This window comes from Streptopelia decaocto (assembly GCF_964273445.1).
Source record: "Streptopelia decaocto genome assembly, chromosome: 14".
Taxonomy (NCBI): domain Eukaryota; kingdom Metazoa; phylum Chordata; class Aves; order Columbiformes; family Columbidae; genus Streptopelia; species Streptopelia decaocto.
This window is the reverse complement of record NC_138669.1, coordinates 5,136,976-5,156,649: the sequence shown is the minus strand read 5'-3', so window position 1 is coordinate 5,156,649 and position 19,674 is coordinate 5,136,976. Positions and strand designations below refer to the sequence as shown.

At 42.2% G+C, this 19,674-nt stretch overlaps 2 protein-coding genes across 3 annotated transcripts in view; one reads left to right on the top strand and one right to left on the bottom strand.

The window, feature by feature from the left end:
• The window catches only part of LOC309445868 (oxidative stress-responsive serine-rich protein 1-like), a 174,741-nt gene that overhangs the window by 74,821 nt on the left and 80,246 nt on the right, over positions 1-19,674 (top strand). The window lies entirely within an intron of this gene.
• Positions 1,640-12,571, bottom strand: LOC309446221 (protein-glutamine gamma-glutamyltransferase E-like; the record flags this gene model as incomplete). Its single annotated transcript, XM_082065770.1, has 12 exons — positions 1,640-2,115; positions 3,157-3,281; positions 4,019-4,182; positions 5,134-5,451; positions 6,841-7,083; positions 7,171-7,274; positions 8,851-8,986; positions 9,247-9,427; positions 9,594-9,722; positions 10,473-10,591; positions 11,887-12,126; positions 12,328-12,571. The coding sequence occupies 12 exons, from the start codon at positions 12,569-12,571 to the stop codon at positions 1,965-1,967; spliced, it is 2,154 nt and encodes a 717-aa protein (XP_081921896.1). The 3' UTR covers positions 1,640-1,964.

Here is a 19,674-nt window from a genome sequence, read left to right as displayed (position 1 = left end):
AAAGCTATTTTGATCCTTATTTTGCCACCTAGACATTTTTCTCTCTAATAATCATTAGTTTAATTGAGCAGTTCTCTTCCGTCTAACGCAGGAAGAATGTTTATTCTTGTACGTGGCACTGGCCAGGTCTGCGTTGTAACACTGAAACTGAACTGGATGTGGTTGTTGAGGGCAGTTAATAGTGCTGACACCCTGGAAAGCCAGCAGCCCCAAGTGTTGCAAAGCTTGGAATTTGGCACAAGCTTTAGGGCTGATTTTCGTTTGAACAACAGGCTTCCTTTACAAGTAGTTAATTAGGATGAGGTCATTCCAAGCTTGTGTGACAAACACTGAAAAATTTCGTGTCGTGCATTAAGAAGCAATACTGGTGGAATTAGAATAGCTTGGCCTGTACTGTGTGTTATAGGTAATGACAGTCTGCATTCTCGCAAGATTTAATGAGATTTTGTGAAATACTGTCATTACCTCAAGGCCTTTTCTGAGGCTAGTGGAGGATTTTATACCCTGACTTTCCAAGATCCTGCAAGACTAAACTGCCGGTGCAAAACTACCTATTCCCCTCTCCTTTGCCTGGAGAAATGCAAATTCCTCTGTGTGCGTGTCCTTTTCAATCTTCATTACAGTTTCTCCGAGCTGACTGTTTTTGACAAGCTTCTGCCTTCCTTGCAAGTATATATATGTCTGGGTGGCAAGATACTGTAATTGATGTAAAAAAGTAGGAGTTTACAAGTTTCGAAGATTTTTGTTGGCCTTAAATCAAAGAAATTTAAATAGGACCTCGGTTTAATCTGTGACACAGAGTCAGTTTATATCCATGAAACGTTCTTTCTGGGGGAAGCTGGGACTGCATTGCAGGACAGTACCGGGTGTTGTCAAGAGGAAAAGGGCAAATTGTCTATTAGGAACATTCAAGTCTTTGCTATTTTGTCTGGTTAACTCTGGAAGGAATAAATAGACACGGTGCTGGGATTTAGACATGGGTGGCATAATGTGTTCTTCATGGAGGACGGTGATCCACTTTAAGCAGCTTTGTGGAATGAGGACGTGTGACTGTTAATTGTGAATTTTCATACATCCTTCTGATTATATTGTCCTGAAGCTTTTCTTCCCATCCTGTGCTTTCTGAGCACTTTTGGAAACGTTGCAAAGTATCTGCTTTTGCAAACAGAAAAAGCAGTCTTCTTTTTCCTGTCTGCTTTGTGACACCTGCGTGAAAGGAAACAGGTGGAATTTCCTCTGAGCTAAGTCAGAAGGGTGGATGCCGTGGTTTTGTAAGACGGGGATAAGGGGCTGGGTGAAGCAGGTGTGGGCAGGTACCAACCTTGAAGGCAGAGCCAGCACAAAACAACAGTATATGGCATAGGTGGCTTTTTCTCAAGTGGTCTCACTGGCAAGTTTGGCCTCTTCTCCTGGTAGTACAGTGAGAAGTTTCTGACCTGGAGTAAAATACAACCACCAAATCTAATTTATCTCATTTCCTCAGCAGGTGTCGCTCATCTGTATTGGAAGAGTGATGTCTGGAGCAATCAGGCTGTTTTTAACTTACCCGCCGTAAGGTTTCTTTCTTTTCCACAGTTGTGCATAGTTCAGGTTATGGATAAAAAAATGTGCAAGAACATTCTGAGTAGTTATATTAATAGTTTATTGCTGACAATTAGAATATGGTCACAAAGAGACTCTGTTAATTGATGGCAAATTCAAACCAGGAGCTTAATACAGTGAGATTTGATAAAACAGTTGAACTATTTCTACATGGAAGTTGTTCTATTTTTCTAGACAAGAGGACGAAAAAAAACTAGTTAAAGACTAAATAATTAAGCACTGTGAAAGCAGAAGACTCGATCGTATTGCGGTGTAAGAGGTCACCAATTTTTGTGGAAAGTTTTTTGCTGTCGTCGCTGTCTCTATGGAGAGGAGAATGTCTTGCCATGTTATTGCTGAAACAGGAGGTTGATTCCATCACATTATGCAGGTGCTACTGCAATGGTTGCAAATCCCTTAACATGTGAAAATTTGTCACAAGAGAAGTCTACTTGCAGCTGTAAGGGCCCAGGCCTGCGAGGTGTGAATTCAAAATAGATTTTTGATCTCTCCCTCGGTGCCAGTTGTGCCAGACTGGGGGGAAAAAACAAATCAATTAATTCAGGCTTGCATTGTCTTTCCTTGAGATTCCCGAGAAGGAGAACTGCACGGTACCGAGAGCACCAGCAGTGACTTGAGAAACAGCCTTGGGTTTTGAGAATTTCTTAGGGTTTGAGGCTTTATGTAGACTAAGAATTGAGAAAAGATAGTACCGTCTTCATTTCCTCTTGAATAGGCTGATGGAAATGAGAAGTACGACATCCTGCCTCTGTGTCAGGGCTGGGTACAAGTTTGCATAGTCAGTACAAACTTACAATCTGAAAACTCTGATGTCTAAGTTCATTGCTCTGTCTGATGCCTGGTTGGTTCGTATCCATTTTGGTAATAATATGATTTTTCTAATGGCCAAGGTGCTTAGTACTGTGTCTCCTTTTTGCCTAAATTTGCTGAGTCTTTCACTGGAACAATGTTTTCCATATTTTTATCGATTATTATGTCCAAATATTTCCAGTGCCACAGCAAGTCAGGCTGTTTTATAACAAAACAAGCTTTAGGAAATATGGACTATTCAGTGCTGAGTTAACTCATAAAGCAGCAGAGTCCAGAGGAAAAGAAAAAAGCAATAGAACATTTTGCCTTTATGTTTTGAAAGGGCATGATTTTCTCCTACTTTATAGGAGAACAGAGCAGCTTCTCATTTGGGCTGAAATGAAGGGAATTATGGCAATGTCTTATTTATTTGCTTTAGCTCAGACTTATTTTTGTAGTATTAGGGCCGTGTATATAAAAACAGCAACCCAAAGCCAAGCTGTAGAAGAAATATCAGAGAGGCGAAACAATTTGATACACCCATCTGCTTTTGTAGGAAGGAAGGAAGGATGTTTGCAGTTTTTAGTTGTTGAAGTTAAGTTCCTATGGGGAAAAAAAACCCATGACTGAGAAATCATCATATCTCAATATATATTTGGTGGCATTTTTATGTTCATAAACAGAAAATGTGAAAATGACGCTTCAACTGTGATATTTTCATATTGAGAAGCTAGACCTTGGGTAAATGCTGCAGGTTTCACTTACTTTATCTTGACCTGTTGGTTCATCAGGGTCACCAGCAGCACACAGCGGCTCACGGGCTCGGGGAGGGGGTTGGCGTAGGAGATCTCTATGGTGACAGCTCTGTTCACCACAGCCTGCCGAGGAATCTAAAGGACAGGGACACATTTCTGATCATTCACTGTTTCACAGTTTTCTGGAGTCAGACTTCAGGTGAAATGTAAGCAGAGGATCTCATATTTGAGGATGCATTTGTAGGAGCCGTGACATTTAGCTGACAGTTCACATGCCTTTCCTAATACTTGGAAGCTGGATTTGGATTAGCTAAATAGTGCTGTCAAGCTGTATGCAGTATTTTGAGCACAATTTCAGTGAAAAAGAGCCCTGGCTATACAGACGCATATCATTAAACGTCTCATCTTTGTTTGCTGAGTGGCTTATGTTTGGTTGGTTTTTCTTTTTGCACATCATTGATGAGGATTAAAGTGTTAATATAAACTGGCCCTCACATTATTAGAATTAAGGGTTTAAGTCTGTATTTTGGGAGTTGGCGAAGTGGTTTAAAGGCAACACAAGCTCCCAATAACTAGAACACAGATGAAATGACAGCAAGTTCTGTGAACATAAAGCAGTGGCATGTGACTGGGAAAGACAGAAGGTACCAGAGCTGTTCTGAAGAACAAGGGGCAGATTCAGGCGAATATTCCAAACTGGTCTCCCGCATGCTTGCTTTCTCACTTTAAGCAGGCAGAATTTTAGAGCAACATCTGAAATTGTAGCTTAAATGAATGCCTTTATCCCCCAATTCTCATATTAAGATCTGAGCTCCAGAATGACTCTTTAGTTCTTTCTGTCTGTTCAGGACATCAGGGAGATAATAGTTTACCTTAATGATAATGTTTGTGTCCTCTAAAATGATTGTCTTCTCCACCAGCAACTTCACCCCATGCATGTGCATGACTTCACACAAAGCGGTGACTTGGATCCTTTTGTCCGTAGTCAGATATTTTCCATAATAAGAATAAGGGATATTTAACCGGATATGTTTCCCTGGAATAAAGACGTGTATTTTTGAACCATTAAATTCTCAAAGAATTCTAAAGAAAAAAAGAGTTATTGTGAGGGTTTTTGAAATTATTGAAGAGACCAGAAGACAGTTGGAGTGTTTCTATTTCTTCCTTATAAGACTGGTGGTGCATTTCTCTCTTCTGGTGATCCTTTTCTACTTTAACCTATTTAACCCTTGCAGTTTTGAATGGAGGACTTTGCCCTGAAACTGAAAGAATCTGCTCATCTGCATTTCACTGGATTCATGTCCCTTTGTATTTCTTATAATTAGAGGTATAACCATTTTTATCTATTCTCTCCTTTTGTCCTATTCGTTTTACCTCAGTCAACAAGAAAGTTTGGGTCAAGATTCACAGAGATCCTTTTCAAGTGACCTGGTGAGCTGGTTATTGTTGTAGTCCTACAACTTTCCTGCTGCGTATGGAAAAATTTGTTGTCTTTGCAGCCCCTGAGGATGAAAAAGGATCACTAATAGCTCTAATATTCTTGACTCTTCGAAAGAGAGACAGAGTTTCATTGTAATTTTAACCTTTGTCCTAGTTAATATCTATTAAAGTGTTGCCTGATGAGTGCCAGAAAGCACATGTCAGACTTTTTGTTACTCGTTAAAAGAGTAAGATGTGTTCGTATACAGGTAATCAACAGAGACAGACAGACACACATGTATATAGTGTTGCTTCTGGAGCTATGATGTAAATGTAACCTCTGTATAACATTTAATGCAACCTTCAATTCCTGGTTGAACTAGCAAAAGTTTTCAGAGAGAGAAAAAAGATGATGTAAAATTTCATCATGAACAATGCTGTTAAGAGGTGGAACAAGCAACTGCACTACAGGTGTGATATAGATATGATACTGATGTTTCTACTTTCCACTTGCCTTCATGTGGCTAAGAACAGGGCCAAACTGGCTCCTCGGGGACATTCAAATTACCTTGTTTAGGACCAAGATCCACAGAAGTGTTTGCCTTCAGGATCTCTGTCACTGCTCTCCTTGTGTAGAGGACGGTTGACGCACTCATGTCCACCTTCACGGTCTTGTGGTCAGAAGACAAGTTATTGAGAATTAAGATTAGGGAAACGTCTTTGCCAAACACTGGAGGTTCAGCCAGCTTGAATTTCCCAGAGATCCCAGGGTTTCTAAGTGTCTCTGAAGATCTTTCAGCTGGAGATTCTGTGTGTCCTGCTGTGATGTTGGATCCAAGTATCTTGGCCAAGGCCTTTTTATAAACTCGTCTTTCCTCAGGAGAACCTGTTCAAGGGAGAGAACCAAGTAAAACTTGTAGTTTTGTTGCCATTGCACTTTCTCTTTGTAAATGTTTTCAGAACAATACAGGGTGTCAGCTCCGCATCGCCCAGAAATATGCAATACCTAAAAGTTTCCCATATTTTAATTAGGCTTCTGTTAAGGAAAGTAATAAAAATATTGTAATAAGGTGAATCAGTCACTAAAATTAAATATGATGCATATGTATTTGTTTAGGATGCAAGATTTCTTTTTCGTTGCTCAGAACATGCATTAGCGCGATAGGCGTTACTTTGCTAATCTGATGATAACCAGCCTATATATTAAATATGGTTGCACTAAAGCCTTCAGGAGTGAATTGTTGAAATGTGGCCACTGATTCTGGGTGGCAAACTTTAAAAAAAAAAAAGCGAAATACATCTTCCTCCTTTTTTTTTTTTTTTTTTTTTTTAAGACTTTGAGCCACAAACATTAAGCAAACTACTGGAACCCTATGAAATCTGGAACCCTAAACTGAAGGGGAAAAAATAAGATGGAAAGAGCTAGGTACCAAGGTTTTGAGGAAAGAGAAAGGTATTCCTGCAAATGTCTGGCTGTGCAGTTCTCAACCTCCGCTGCTTTGTTTTCTGAAGTACAGATGAACGGCACTTAGTCCCTTTCCCGTTTCCTGGCAGTTTTGTTTCCAGAATCAAACAATGTGGGGCCTGAGTCCCCCGGGAGCACAAGCACTGGATGGCTGGGTAGCTGATGGGTGTCAGAGCAGAGCACAGGGGAGCGTAACACGGTGAATTTACACACTCAAGGAGGGAGACTAATTAGTCACTGCTCTTGGGAATGGGATGTAATGGGGCCTTCAAAAGGAAAGATGAGGAGCTGGAATGGACACAGCAAGAAGGAATTTATTTGCTGAGCGAGACCGAGCATGAGGTCATATGGGAGATGGATTTCTAGTGTTAGAGGACTGGAGTTTAAGGCTTTGGATTAGTGGTTTGATTGTTCCCCCACTCCCTCTGCCAGATATGCCAGAAAACCAGTACTTATTAATCTGTATAACTTCCCTGTGCACAGTTTGTGATACATGATGGACTCAGTTTGAAGATGTTTTGGTATGACAGCTTGAGGGTTTGTCTGCCTTGGGTAGTAAAATGTATTTCATAGCCTGGTTTTGTGTATATATTACATTTTGTACTTTGGTGTAAGGAACTAAAGTATATTTGGTATTGTGTCTTAATAAGGAAACTGCTAAATACATAAACCCAGAAATATAATACTCATTCTGAAGGAAGGGGAGAGATGCTCAAACAAAACGGGTTACCCATCCTAGCTTCCTAGCACCAAAAATTCAGTAGGAGATAATTGTGATAGCAAGGAGATAATTTGTGAGAATGCCTTTACCTTCTGGATATTTGTAATTGTAGGTGACATCCACACGGGAATTACTGCCCACAGCCTTGGTGCTGATAAACCTGCCAATTATTTCAGTATCACAATAAACTCTTTTCTTAGTTCCATTACTGTATACAATCCATCTGTTGCAATCGGCATTCACCTCTGTGTACACAAATAAGGTGTCATAATCCAGGTTTACATCGCCTTCTTTGATGGCTACGACAGATGCAGGGCCACACTGAAATAATCCTAAAACATAGGGAAAAAGCGCCGAACTTCATTAGTCATGCTCAGTTTGAAGGACTGTTAAGTCATGCTAAGAACTCGTACTTTTACCTTTGCTTTGTTCTTGTGGAGTTGCATCTAAAACCTGCCATCCATTGTATGAGCTTCCCAGGTCTGGGCGAACGAACCAGCTTTCATTCCAGACATGATAATCCCTGAAGACAAAGAACAATGTCTAGAAAGCCTAGTAATATAGAGTCATACCAACTTCCAATTTGAAAAGAGCAGGGAAATTTGTTTTTTAAAGATTCTCCTGAGATGTGACACTTGCTGTCTAGTTGCAGCAACTCACCACCCCTTTCAAAGGTTAAATTTACTGCCTGCTTCTGAGGTGTTGACCTCATGGCAGGGAGGGAGAGAATACAAATGGCTTGCTTTGGGAGCAGTGTGAACTGTTAGTGAACGATTTAAGCCTCAAGTATAGGCAACACTTGGTGATTGCGTTCGGTAACCCTCAAATATGGGAAATGCTTTGTTTAAACAGAAATTTAAATTGCTATACTGGGTCAGATAAAATGCACATGAAGTCCAACAGTGTGCAGCAGCAGATGTTTAGAAAAAGAGAGAACTGCACGTGAATAGAATGACCCTTCCCTGATATGCTCTATGATTTCTCACCATCAGAGAATTAGAGACTTTCTGAATTAGATGTTACAGTGAGACCACTGGGTTTAGTAGTCGTTAGTCATCTTATTTGCTATTAATCTCTTTTGTCCTGTTTACAAAACTCTTTATAGATTTGTTTTCAACAGCATCCGGTGGTAATGAGTTCCACAAACCCCGAAAGGGTAGCACAAAAGGCTGCTAAAGTGTAAGTCACATGAGGACCCAGAAAAGATCTGCTGGCTGAACTTTGTTCAGAGGCTGATGTTTTTAAGGAAGGTAAGAAATGAAAGACTTCCTGTATCCTTCAACCACATACACTCAGTGAGAGGAAGCAGACTGAATAAAGATGACACTTTCAGCGAAGCCCATTGTGCACAGGTTCTCTGAGCCGTGACAGGCCCGTGGGCCTGGTTAGTTCACCCTCTGAAAAGTGAAGTGGCTGCAGAGCGAAGATTTTAAAACTGGTGGGCAACTGAAGTATAAAACACTATTATTTAAAGAATATCATGTTTCTTTGGCTGCTCAAATTGGGGGCTTGCTTGATGATCATGGATCACTTGCAGTTTACAACACTTGACTGCAATGTCCAGTAACCAAGCCTGAAGGCTGTTGGGATTGTTCCCTCTTTTTCAGCTCCAACAAAGGGAAGATCTAGCTAAAGAAGTGCTGGAAAACCTCTTAGGCAGGCTCCCCCCTGCCTGGGGAGGGCGACAGGCCAAGCTGAGAAACCCTGATGTGCGATCAGAGAAAGTTATGGCAGCAGTAAGCAAGTTAAGCGCATGGAAGGTACATGGCTGCATTATCGGGAACAGACTGGTTAGGTGTCAGTAATTAAAAGAGCCTTGGGAACTGGAACATTGTCAGTGGAAAAACACTTTTTAAAGAAAATTGCAACTTGTTTGAGGTCAGGGACTACAAGAAATTTGGCTGGTTGGTTGTTTGAAGTAACTATTATCTCAAAACCGTGAAGAATGTTTTCTTTCCAAATGGATGCCTGGTGTATTAATGTAGATATTTGTATTACATTTTGGCCACTCAGCTGCTTTTGTACTACTAGTGTTCATGTTTTTAAGCCTCATAAATCCTCTTTCTAATTATTGGTGAGATGCAAAAGATTATATTTACCATGTGGAATCCTTGCTGATATTCAGACTCTTTCCAGAGCTGTCATAGTACTTATCAATGCTCAGGTTTCTGTCCACATCATGAGCAGAGTTAAAATTTGAAACCAAACGAGTTGGAATCCCCAAGCACCTCAGAACTGTAATATATATTAAAAAAAAAGCCAAACAAATAAAACCCATCAACAACAACCAGACACAAACAAAAAACACACACAGCTTTAGTTCAGTGATTACAAATATCTGAGAAACAAAGCTAAGCGTCTATTTTGAGATTCTTCAGCATTTGCAGTCTTCAGAGCACTGTTCCTCTCGTAGAATTAATTGCTTTGTACATTTGGTAAAACCAGAGGTGACAAATGCCTCAGTTTCACCGCAGTCCTCTATTCTTAAAGCTTACCTGTACACATCACGCCTGCAAAAACCCAGCACTGGCCGTACTGAACAGGCTTGTAGTTGTCCTGGCGCCATTTCTGGAGGATCACCACGCTGCTGTCCCACCTGGATGGATTCTCATGGGAATGGAAGCTTCCTTCCCACTTTCCCAGGAGAACTCCATTATCGTTATCATTTCCGTTGATCTAAAAAAAGGCCAATGGACAGAATGCACAAAATCAATGGTGTGTAATACACTATATCTAGTTAACCCTGTTGCTTAAGGTGCAGGTAGGTGGCTGTGTCTCGGTGGTGTAACCAATGCTTCCTGCTTAAGCACATGCAATTCAGATGAAGTTGTCCATTTCTTACCATAGAACTGATTACTCGGCCCACATATTTAGGATCTCCTCTTCGGGATACATCAATGGCTGGGTCCTGACGATAGTACAGGCTCAGATCGAGCATGGTGAGACAGATGTTTAGAAGTTGATCTTGAAACTGTGATGAGACAAATTTTTAAGAAAATAGAGTTTCACAAACAGAGTTAGAGAAGATTCTACTGCAGTTCCTCCTTTCTAAGATATCCCAGCCTAAAGGTGATAGGGACAGTGGGGCACGAGGCCAGCAGTGTGCGGTTCACACTGCAATATTGGCTGAAGACAGGGCTAACTAAATAAAGCAAAATCCTGGCAGGATTCCTTTTGCCATCAGAAAGTGATGATTGCAGTAAAACTAGAACTTCCAAGCTTGTTGTAACTGCAGTTATTGAATTAACTTGAGTTATATCCCTGGAAACATTCAGGATCAGGTTGGGTGGGGCTCTGAGCACCTGACCTAATTAAAGATGTCCCTGCTCATTGGAGGGAGGTGGGACGAGCTGATCTTTAAAGGTCCTTCTAACACAAACCATTCTATGATTCTATGTGAATGCCAGTTCTAGCCCATTGGAACGGCATTTCAAAAATAAGGGGGGTGCTGGAGCCACACAAGTATCTTGTCACTTGTACTTTGGTCACAGCACTTTGATGCCTTGGTCACAGATGTCCTGTGAGTTTCAGGCACACATAGAGGTCAGTCCCAGCTAAGCCACCTCTTGCACCAAAGGCCTATTAGGCACACAGTGAGGAAACCACGAGTAAGGCTAGCCAGGTTTGTTCAGTTTTCATATAAACAGACATACCTATCAGAGAGACAAATACTAATAAGAGAAAATGCTATTGGAGCCCAAATGAGTTCCTTATGACTTACCTGTCCATAGTACCACCCTCTTGCTTCCATGTACTTTGCATTGCCCACGAAGATTATTCCATTTTCATTTAGCACATATTCTTGTCTCTCATTTTCATTAGCCATGTAGACATCATCACCTGAAAACAAGTTGGACATGCTTGTACACTTAAAGCTGAGAACACTAGTAACCTTTCAAAAACATTTGTATCTTGATTTAGCAAGGGGAACTCCACTGTTTGGAAAATGTGTTGTTGCAGCTCCCTGAACATGTACAGTTTAGGGAAAGCGCCTGATATTTTATATAGCCTGGGGGTAAAGGGGGAGAAAAATCAGTGCTATCACAGAATATTAGGGATTGGAAGGGACCTCAAAAGATCATCTAGTCCTACGTTACTTCAACGTTTTTTCCTTAATTTTTGTATAGCCTTTGTGTAGTATCTAAATGTCACCCATCTGTAGCCTGTACTTTTGTGAAGAAGATGGAGAAAAGTCCAGAAAAGTCTCCAGGTTTGAGACAAATACATTAATGACTTAAGAAACTTGTTGTTTTGTTACGATTATGGTAAGTATTTTCTGTGTCCAAATTCTGTGTTTATTTCAGATATCCAACCTGTTGTGCTGGGTCGGCCGAGATAGGGTTAATGTCCAAGGGAAGCAGGGGGGGAAAGGCACAGCCGGGACGGCTGAGCCAAAACCGGCCAGAGGGGTTCGGTCGCACATCAGGTCGTGCTCCGGCTGCACTCGGTTCTTTCCGGGCAGGCTCGGTTCTCTCCGAACCCGCTCGGTGCTTTCCGACACCGCTCGGTTATTTCCGGCATCGCTCGGTTCTTTCCGGCACCGCTCGGTTCTTTCCGAGCCTCTTGGTGCTTTCCGGCACTGATCGGTTCTTTCCGGCACTGATCGGTTCTTTCCGGCACCACTCGGTTCTTTCCGGCATCGCTCGGTTCTTTCCGGCACCGCTCGGTTCTTTCCGGGCCGCGCGTTCGGTGCGGTGGGGTGCCGTGCGGTGGAGGCTGCGCATGAATCCCTCGCTTTGCATTTTGTTGTTTTATTTCTCTTTTTGCTGTTTCGTTGAACTGCTCTTATCCCTACAGACGGCTCGTTAACTTATCCTGGTAACTCTACATCACTGTACGCTTGCTTCAAGTTCTGAGAAGTACTTGCACTTATCTTGTCTACAGAAAAAAAGTGATGTGCTCAGTCCTGAAGAAAGTCTGTGATATCACCTCATATAGCACATTTCGTTAGGATAAAAGGGGGTGGGAGCAGCGGTAGCAGCAGCTTTTTAATGTAGTAAAAGCAGATCTCTGAAGAGATACCCAAAATTGCTGCTGGTGACCCAAAGAGAGGTAGCTTGTGGGAGTAAGCTCACTGTGCAGGTATGAAAGCAAATAGGTCAGTTACACTGAAGAGCAAAGGTGTTGGTACCTACCTGGGCACCAAGGGTTGAAGAGTAACACAAACTGTCCCAAGAATCTGGAGGTGATCTTGTTCCCTGAGGTTACCTGGAGGATGAGATTGTATCGTCCGATGACAGCGTTGGCTGGGCTGGAGATTGTAAAGTTTGTATAGCCGGACTCGGGGGGTCCTTGTGTAGCGCTCCAGCCACTTGCCCCCACCTCAGAGAGGTTAAATACAGCCCTCGTACGATGGGATTCTGAGGGGGATGGTCCTGCCAGAAAGAAGAGTTAATTGCTTTCCATTCCAGAGTGTGGTTTTGATATTAACCTCACACTTAATGACCACGTTAAGTGGGGAAGCCTTAAAAATACATGAAGAAAAATTCCCTCTGTAAATAGAATAAGGGGAGAACTACAAGGGATAAAGAATACAATTCGATGGGAACGTGGATTAAGCTACGAGGGAGCATTACCTATTTCAGTGACAAATGCCAGGTGCTCTCCAGTCTGCTGTGGTCTGTTGAAGTACAGGGTAATAGTGAAAGCTTGTCCTCGCCTCACCGTCAGCTCAGTGCTGGTATACCTGTCAGTATGGTGTGTGCTGGCATTTACCGATGGTTGCCAGCTGATATGTGTTGGTGTCAGATCTGTAAAACAGAAGAAAAGACGTGAGGAAGCACCCAGCATGGAAAGAAGTAATTTGCTGTTAAGTGGCATGATGAAGTTCCTAAGAGCAGTTATCTTTTGGCAGAGGAAAGACAACTAAAAACCAGGTGCCCCATTAAAGTGATTAAGTCTAGTGATGAAGAATAGAAATTTTTGCTTGCCTTTTGTTGCAGGGCTGTCATACACTGAGGATTTACTTATTTCCTATACAATGCTGGATGCTGTTTTATCACTGGACAGGTGTCATGTAATTGTCAGCACCAAATAAAGTGGCCTGTAGCCCCTCTACATTTTCAACATATATATATATATATATATATTTTAGGATCCCAGAAATAGCTATTAAGACATCTTTTCCTGCTTACATCCTGATGCCATTTGGCCTAGAGTAGGGAAAGATGCTTAGTGAGAGATCATGTGTCTTATATGAAAGAACAAGAGGTATTTCAGGACACAAATTGGAGCTTTTGACAAAGAAATCTGTCACGTCGAAAGTGACAACTGGACCACTGGGATTCCTGTTCTAATAGGCACTGTCCTCATGTCCTAGAAGAATTCTGATGACTTATAGTGTGCTTGGAGTTCTCTGATGTCAAGTGACCTCCTGCACACACACTGTTATTATGGTCTGAGGTTTAAAACCCATAAAGTGGCTCTTGCCACCTTAAATACTAAACAACCTTTTTAGCAAGCAGATACATATGTGGTCTTTGCAAGGTTGTTTTTCCCTTCTATAGTTCATGTTTATGGCCACACAAACTTGAGCAATGACAGTGTCTTTGGGAGCTCTGAGAGGTGCCGTCCTGTGTGGTTGTATCTGCCCGGGGGGGCCCCGCAGGGCACAGCCCGAGCGTTGTGTTCCAAGCCTTGGCAAATGCTCAGGGCAAGTGTGTTGGTGAAGATTGCTCCAAATCACTTTCATTAGTGCTGGTATCATAAATACAATGAGGTTGGGGGAAAGTGAGTGGGGGACAGGATTGAGGGACATGACCACCACCATTAACAGTAATTCAAAAGAAAATAATAACAACAACAACAACAGAGTGGGATGGAAAGGATGGACTAAGGCCTATGACACCATGCACTGTTATAGTAGGGATCTTCAGACAAGCTTCTGTATAGCATAACAATAAAATACTAAGTCAGATCTGAAAGAGTACACCTGCATATTAAACTACTATTTACATACAACCTTTGAAGAAAAAAATAAAATATAACTTATGCAAAAAGGTGCCATAATTAAATTAAAGGAAGAAGAAATTGTTTGTAGTTTAAGACCACAAAGAAGTACTGTGAGTAAGCATTGAGAATCTTTAGCATGAATATACGGGACAACAGTGAACCGCAGTAGGCTGCTGCTTTCCCTGCAAAACAACATTTTAAGAGCTGGTTTGAAGGTGTTTGTTTCATCACCAAATGACAGAGAACTCTGCTTTGCAATTGCCCAGTTCAATAATCATCTTAATTTTAAACTTCAAAAAGCAGAGATATTGTCATTACTGTTTTCCTTTGGTAGGGCTTTAATGCATCTTCGAATTCCCATCTTTAGGCTCCATGCTCACAGCTCCATTAGGTTGGATTACATTAATTTTGTTAATACAAAGCATAACACATCTCTGAAATAGCATTTTAAAACATTTAGAAAAGGGTTTAGGTGCAGTTCTGCATGGTGCCTTTAGAAATAATGGGAATTTTACTTTTCCTCCCTATTCCCCCCACCAAGTGTCCTCTGCTGTGCTCAAAAGTTAATCTCAAACAGGCCTTAATAACAACAACAACAACAAATCTTCAAAATTGAAGTGCAAGAACAAACTACAATATAAATTTTCCTTCAGATAAGAAATCTGAGCAGATACCTACAGGGCACGTATCTCAAGGCAACAGTCCTGAATAAAGTGCCTGCTGAAGGGAAGCAAATGACACGCAGAACTCACCTGCCATTCCCTCAGCTTATAAGAACTGCATACACCTTCTACTTTCTTCTTCAGGGATGTCCAGGTCACATTAATCACAAAAAGAAAAAACCCAGCAATCTTTATGTGCTGTCAGCTGAAATTTGAAAGAAGGGAGAGGTACTTAGCAGCTGTTATTAGTACCTGTAGACTTGTCAAACGAATTTACTAGTTCCTATAATGTATGTGTGTCTGATGGCAGTGTTCCTACTCGACGTGGGTGTAATTATGGGAGGAGATACCAAAATTACTTACTCAGAGGAAATGGGTACTCTTGAATCCCAAGAGAAGAACAACTTCCTACAAAGGAAAATAGGTGTGCCGTGAATAATCTGTCTTTAAGTATGAGGAAGTGGGGAGGGTGGTGGGATGTAAAAGCCTTATGAAGGAAAAAGGAGCATTTCCTGATTACTTAACTTCCAGGTTGGTCAGTGTCACTTCTGGCTTTGTTTAACAACTGTGAGTTGGTTTTACAAGGTTTTTTGAGTCTCAAATTATCTCCAATGCCATCAACTTATGTGAAATTATAAACTCCCACCAGAAACAAATATGTGTTTACCTGTTATGTTAGCAGCTCCACACTCCTATTTCAGCGAAAGTTTTATTAAAAAAAACCCAAACCAAACTGTTAACCATGAGTAGTTTTTTATCAGAGCAAACTCTAAACCAGTCCACCACTGATCATGTTTTAACACTCAGTAAAGACTTAAAAAATAAATTAGTCTGAATTTTATGTTACAAAGAAAAATAAAAACTGAAAAAAGAGAAATTACACTTCAACAGCTGTTTCTAAGGTAGATGCCCCATCCCTGGAGACAGCCCAGGCCAGGCTGAGCAACCTGGTCTGGGTGACAATGTCCCTGCTCATGGCAGGGGCTGGACTAGATGGCTTTTAAAGGTCCCTTCCCACCCAAACTATTCTATGATTTTACAAAAAAACAGGCTTCTTGCACCTTTGTGAGAAACTTTGTTTTGATACCACAAAGACTAAAAGAGTACTTACATGACATTCATGCTAGCCCTGTCCTGAAAGAGAAACACTAGAACTTTTCATGCTTGGCAGCAGTATATCTGGTATGGTATATCTCCACTTACATTGTAATTCAAAGGTCCTTCCTCCTCCTGGAAGTTTCCGGGATGTTCAGGCTGTCAAAACTTGTTCCGACAATCACCTCAAATGGATTTGGCTGCTGTTCAGAGCCACTTTAGTTGGTCTTTTTCTCTTTTCCTTAAATCATATTCCTTGGAAACCATAAGAGCCACAAGCCTCTGATGTTACCTGATCTTCACACACAACCCTAGTGACAAACCGCATCAACCAGTTCTTAAGTTCAGGCATTCAGTACTTATAGTGATTGCTTCAGACGTTACACGTTGCTCCCTCTGGAGTATGACTATTTCTTTTCTTCTTCTTCTCTACTCACGCAAGTAATTACATCTCAGCACACTTTTTCCGTGTCGGCTGCAATCACCTCCTTCACCCGTGTGTAACACCCGCAGTGGTGCTCACCAGGCCTCCAGAACCTTTCTCTCAGACTGGCCTACATCCTAAGCTGGCACCCGCCAGTCCACACCTTCACCACAGCAAAGCATCGGCCGCGGCTTTGGTAATCCCTTTGGAATGAAGCAGTTATGGCTCCCGAGTGACTAATGACTTTACATTGTCGCGGGTGTTTTTCCTAGCTCAGTTCTACCCACTCATTGTCCAAAATGATTCCAAATATTTTGTTCCTCCTTTTCCCTTGCTCCAGAGACTTGCAGTGCAGTGTGCTAACCTTCGGAGGAAAGCATGCTTTTATTTCATGCAGCTGCTTTATAATTTTGCCTGTTGTTCAATTACTGCACTATCCTATCCTCAGGGTAACCCTGTTGCACTTTACACTTATACTGTTGCTGCTCTTTACTAGAAAGAGGTAAGTATAACCTCCACAAAAAATGGTGCAGAATTCCTTTTGTGAGTCTGTTTCCAAGTAGGGACACATTTAATTAGACATATTAACTTCCTGTGAAGCGTTGCAGGGGAAGGGTGTTGCCTTGGTTTTAATTCCCTTAGAGGTGCAATTTACTAGCTTCTCTCACTTGTGTTCCTGCAATTCACTTGAATTTAGTGTAGTCTGGTTGTTTTCATGCATACATGAGATGTAAAAAGAAGTCATTAAGGGCATATCCACATTCTAAATCCAAGGCTATGCTTGAGCTTCTATTGTTTGGTCTCTGTGATAAGAGCTTTCGGCTCTTGTGACCCTTGAGGAACATCAGGAGAAAAAGAGAGGGTTCCACCATGGGCTGCTTGTATGGCCTGTCTGTAGCCCATCTCATGATATGTCCAGTATGGTCTTGTACTGCAACACCACGACTGGCAGTGGAAAAATAGGTGGCTGCGAGCGCCCTCCCAAAGCGATTTTGCACACTACAAAGACAAAAGGAGTTTATAGCCCCTGAGTTTGGGCTGCTCGTGTAACAGCGAGGAGTCCATGGGGCAAGTCACAGGTACCCTGTGCTGGAAGTTGGGGCACAGATCTGACTCCAGGCACTTGTTAAGATTTTAACGTCTTCCTGGCCCAGCTGTCCAACGTACAGTAGCTTGACTTTCCATTCACTTCGTCTACACCGATCATTTTCAGTCAGTGAAGATGGAGCTGGGAAAGGTGTGAAGAGCACCTGGATCCTAAACCTCTACTTTAGTTGAAGATCTGGCTTCTGCCAGCTCTATCAGCAACCTCTGCCTCTCCCAGGGCTCCCCAGAGGATGTTTTAATGCGTGTGGACGACAGCATTCCCTAATTCTGCTTTTTCATATCTGGGCATCTGTGAGAGCAGGACTAGTCTGGCATGCTGGATTTTTTTTATTATTATTATTATTATTTTTAAAACAGATATTTTAATTTATTGTCTCTGGAGTTAAAGGGTGAACTGGCCTGCATGAATAATTTCTGTTTGCTGCTGCTAGTACTAAAATTTGCCAAAAGCAGCTTTTAATGGTAAGTCAACCCCATTATTCTTGAAGGGTCTGTGATGTGGGTAGAGATATAAAAATTCCCAGGAAAAGGCACATCAAGTGCTGTACTAACTTTCCATAACTTTGACTGTGTTATTTTAAAGGAACTTTGCCTCCCTATGCACCATTTCTCTAGGAATGTAAAAATCCAAGAACCATCACAAAAGCCATTCACATTAGCAGCCTGGTTGTGAATTTTAATTAACAGGAAATGCCACTTACACATTGAAATTAAACATCCAGAATATTTCTGCTTTACTCCTTTGATGTTCCTTGTCCCATCTGGGATCAACATCCACACGTTCTCCTGAGACACTTGGAGGAAAATCATCCTGGTTTATTTACAGTAGGAAAACATTTTGTAGTATTTTTTTTATGCCAGAAGCATTCACGTTGCTTTACAAACTGTTCACACAGAAGAGCTGCTACAGGAGCCTTCACAGCGGTGAGTGATTGTGTGGCTGTGCAGAGCCTGTTTGCACCCAGCAGCGATGCTGCAAGTGCAGCAGAGACAGATTCCTGAGACAAATGTAAGCGCAGCATGATAGGGGAAATTCGGCTATTGCAGGTTGGATAGCCTTGGTTCCCTTATCGCATTTATGGCTCATCAGTCACCGAAAGGATATTTCTATAGTAGAAACTTAAGAAGACATGACCTGGCTCTGTATCACTGTGAGTTGTTGCTTTGCATGGGATTTTAACAAGCAAAGAATCACCACTAATGGGCTAATAGCTCCTACACCCTTAATTTATTGAATTGGCAGAATAACGTGGTTGACAGGTGCTAATGGTATTGCCATGGAGAAATGTCTTCAGCCTTAAATCATCCTGTTTTTAGCTTTCCATTCATTACCCAGTCATTTTCTTAAGCTGTATGGTACGTGTATCCCCTGCTCTACCTGTGACACAGGAGTTTGTGAAGAAAGCAAAGCCCTTTTATACCAGCCAGGAGCTGGGCCACAAGATCCCCAGTGACACAGGGTGGGAAAAGGCACCTCGGAGCATCCCGAGGGACCACAGCGGTGCATCACCAGCCTGCCTTCCTGCTTCGCTTCCTCAGCTTTCCTTAAAAGTCTCCCACCCCCAGGCTTCTCGAGTTGCTGAGCTGAACACAGACCTTGAGGAACTGACCACAAGATGTCACAGTTTCCTCGCCGAGATGCACGGTCCTGCCCGTGTCCTGCTCCCCAGCCTTCGCCACGTTCTTCCTCGTGTGTCTGTATAAACACAGACGCTTTTAATTGAGGCGAGGGTGTGGGATTTTGTTGTGATGGTGGAGTTTGTTTTGTTCTGTTTTGGTTTTTTTTTGGCAAAGCAAGCTTGTTCATTGTGTCCTGGGCAAAGTCAGGCATTGATGGTTCTAGGTCACTTAGAGGTAATCAGTTCAGGGTATAAAATAGAAGATATCCTAGATTTAGGATAGTCCAGCCTGCAGAGGTAAATTTTGAGTTGAAGGGGAGGAAAAAACTAGTTTAATTTTGCATACAAACACTTCTTGGTGCTGCCTGGAGACACTGGTCAAGCACAGCTCCCCCACAGGCTTCGCAGGTGATGCAGCAGGCTCAGGAAACACTCGTCACCATGGTGTAGACTTGAGGGTTTTATGTTCTTAATAATCTATTGCTAACATTTTTTGCTGCTTGGAAGGATATCTACTTAGCCTGGATGGGGTCCTGGGGGCTGATGAAATCAGCTCAGAAAGAAGTTTAATCTCAGAATAGTGACTGAGGAGAACCTGATGAGTTTTTCAGAATACAGCTATGGGCCTTTGGGGGTGGTCCTTTATAGCCTGCAAATTGAATTCAAGACCTAATTCATGGCCTGTGCAAGCAATTGCTATGGATGCTCCAAACAAATGGCACTTTCTTTCATGCCCGCCTGGCTGGGCCTGTTCCTGGCTGGAGCCAGAGTTTCTCATTCAGTGTCTGTGCCCTCTGCACCAGCTCCAGGGCACCAGGAGGAAACCTTTGCTCTACCAGCCATGTGGGGGAAAAAAACCCTCTAGCAATAAAGCCGAGTTGTTGAGTGGAGCAGAAAGGACGGAAAGGACCTTTTCTGGTACCTGTGGAAAGAGCTGCGGAAGCGGACAGCTGTTTGCTCTGCCCACTCGTGCTCCTGATTGCTTGTCCTCTGACAACATTGCTGCCGTGGGGTCTGGCCGTGTCCCCTGGGCAAGGTGCTGCTGTCCCACTGCTTGCTGCAGAG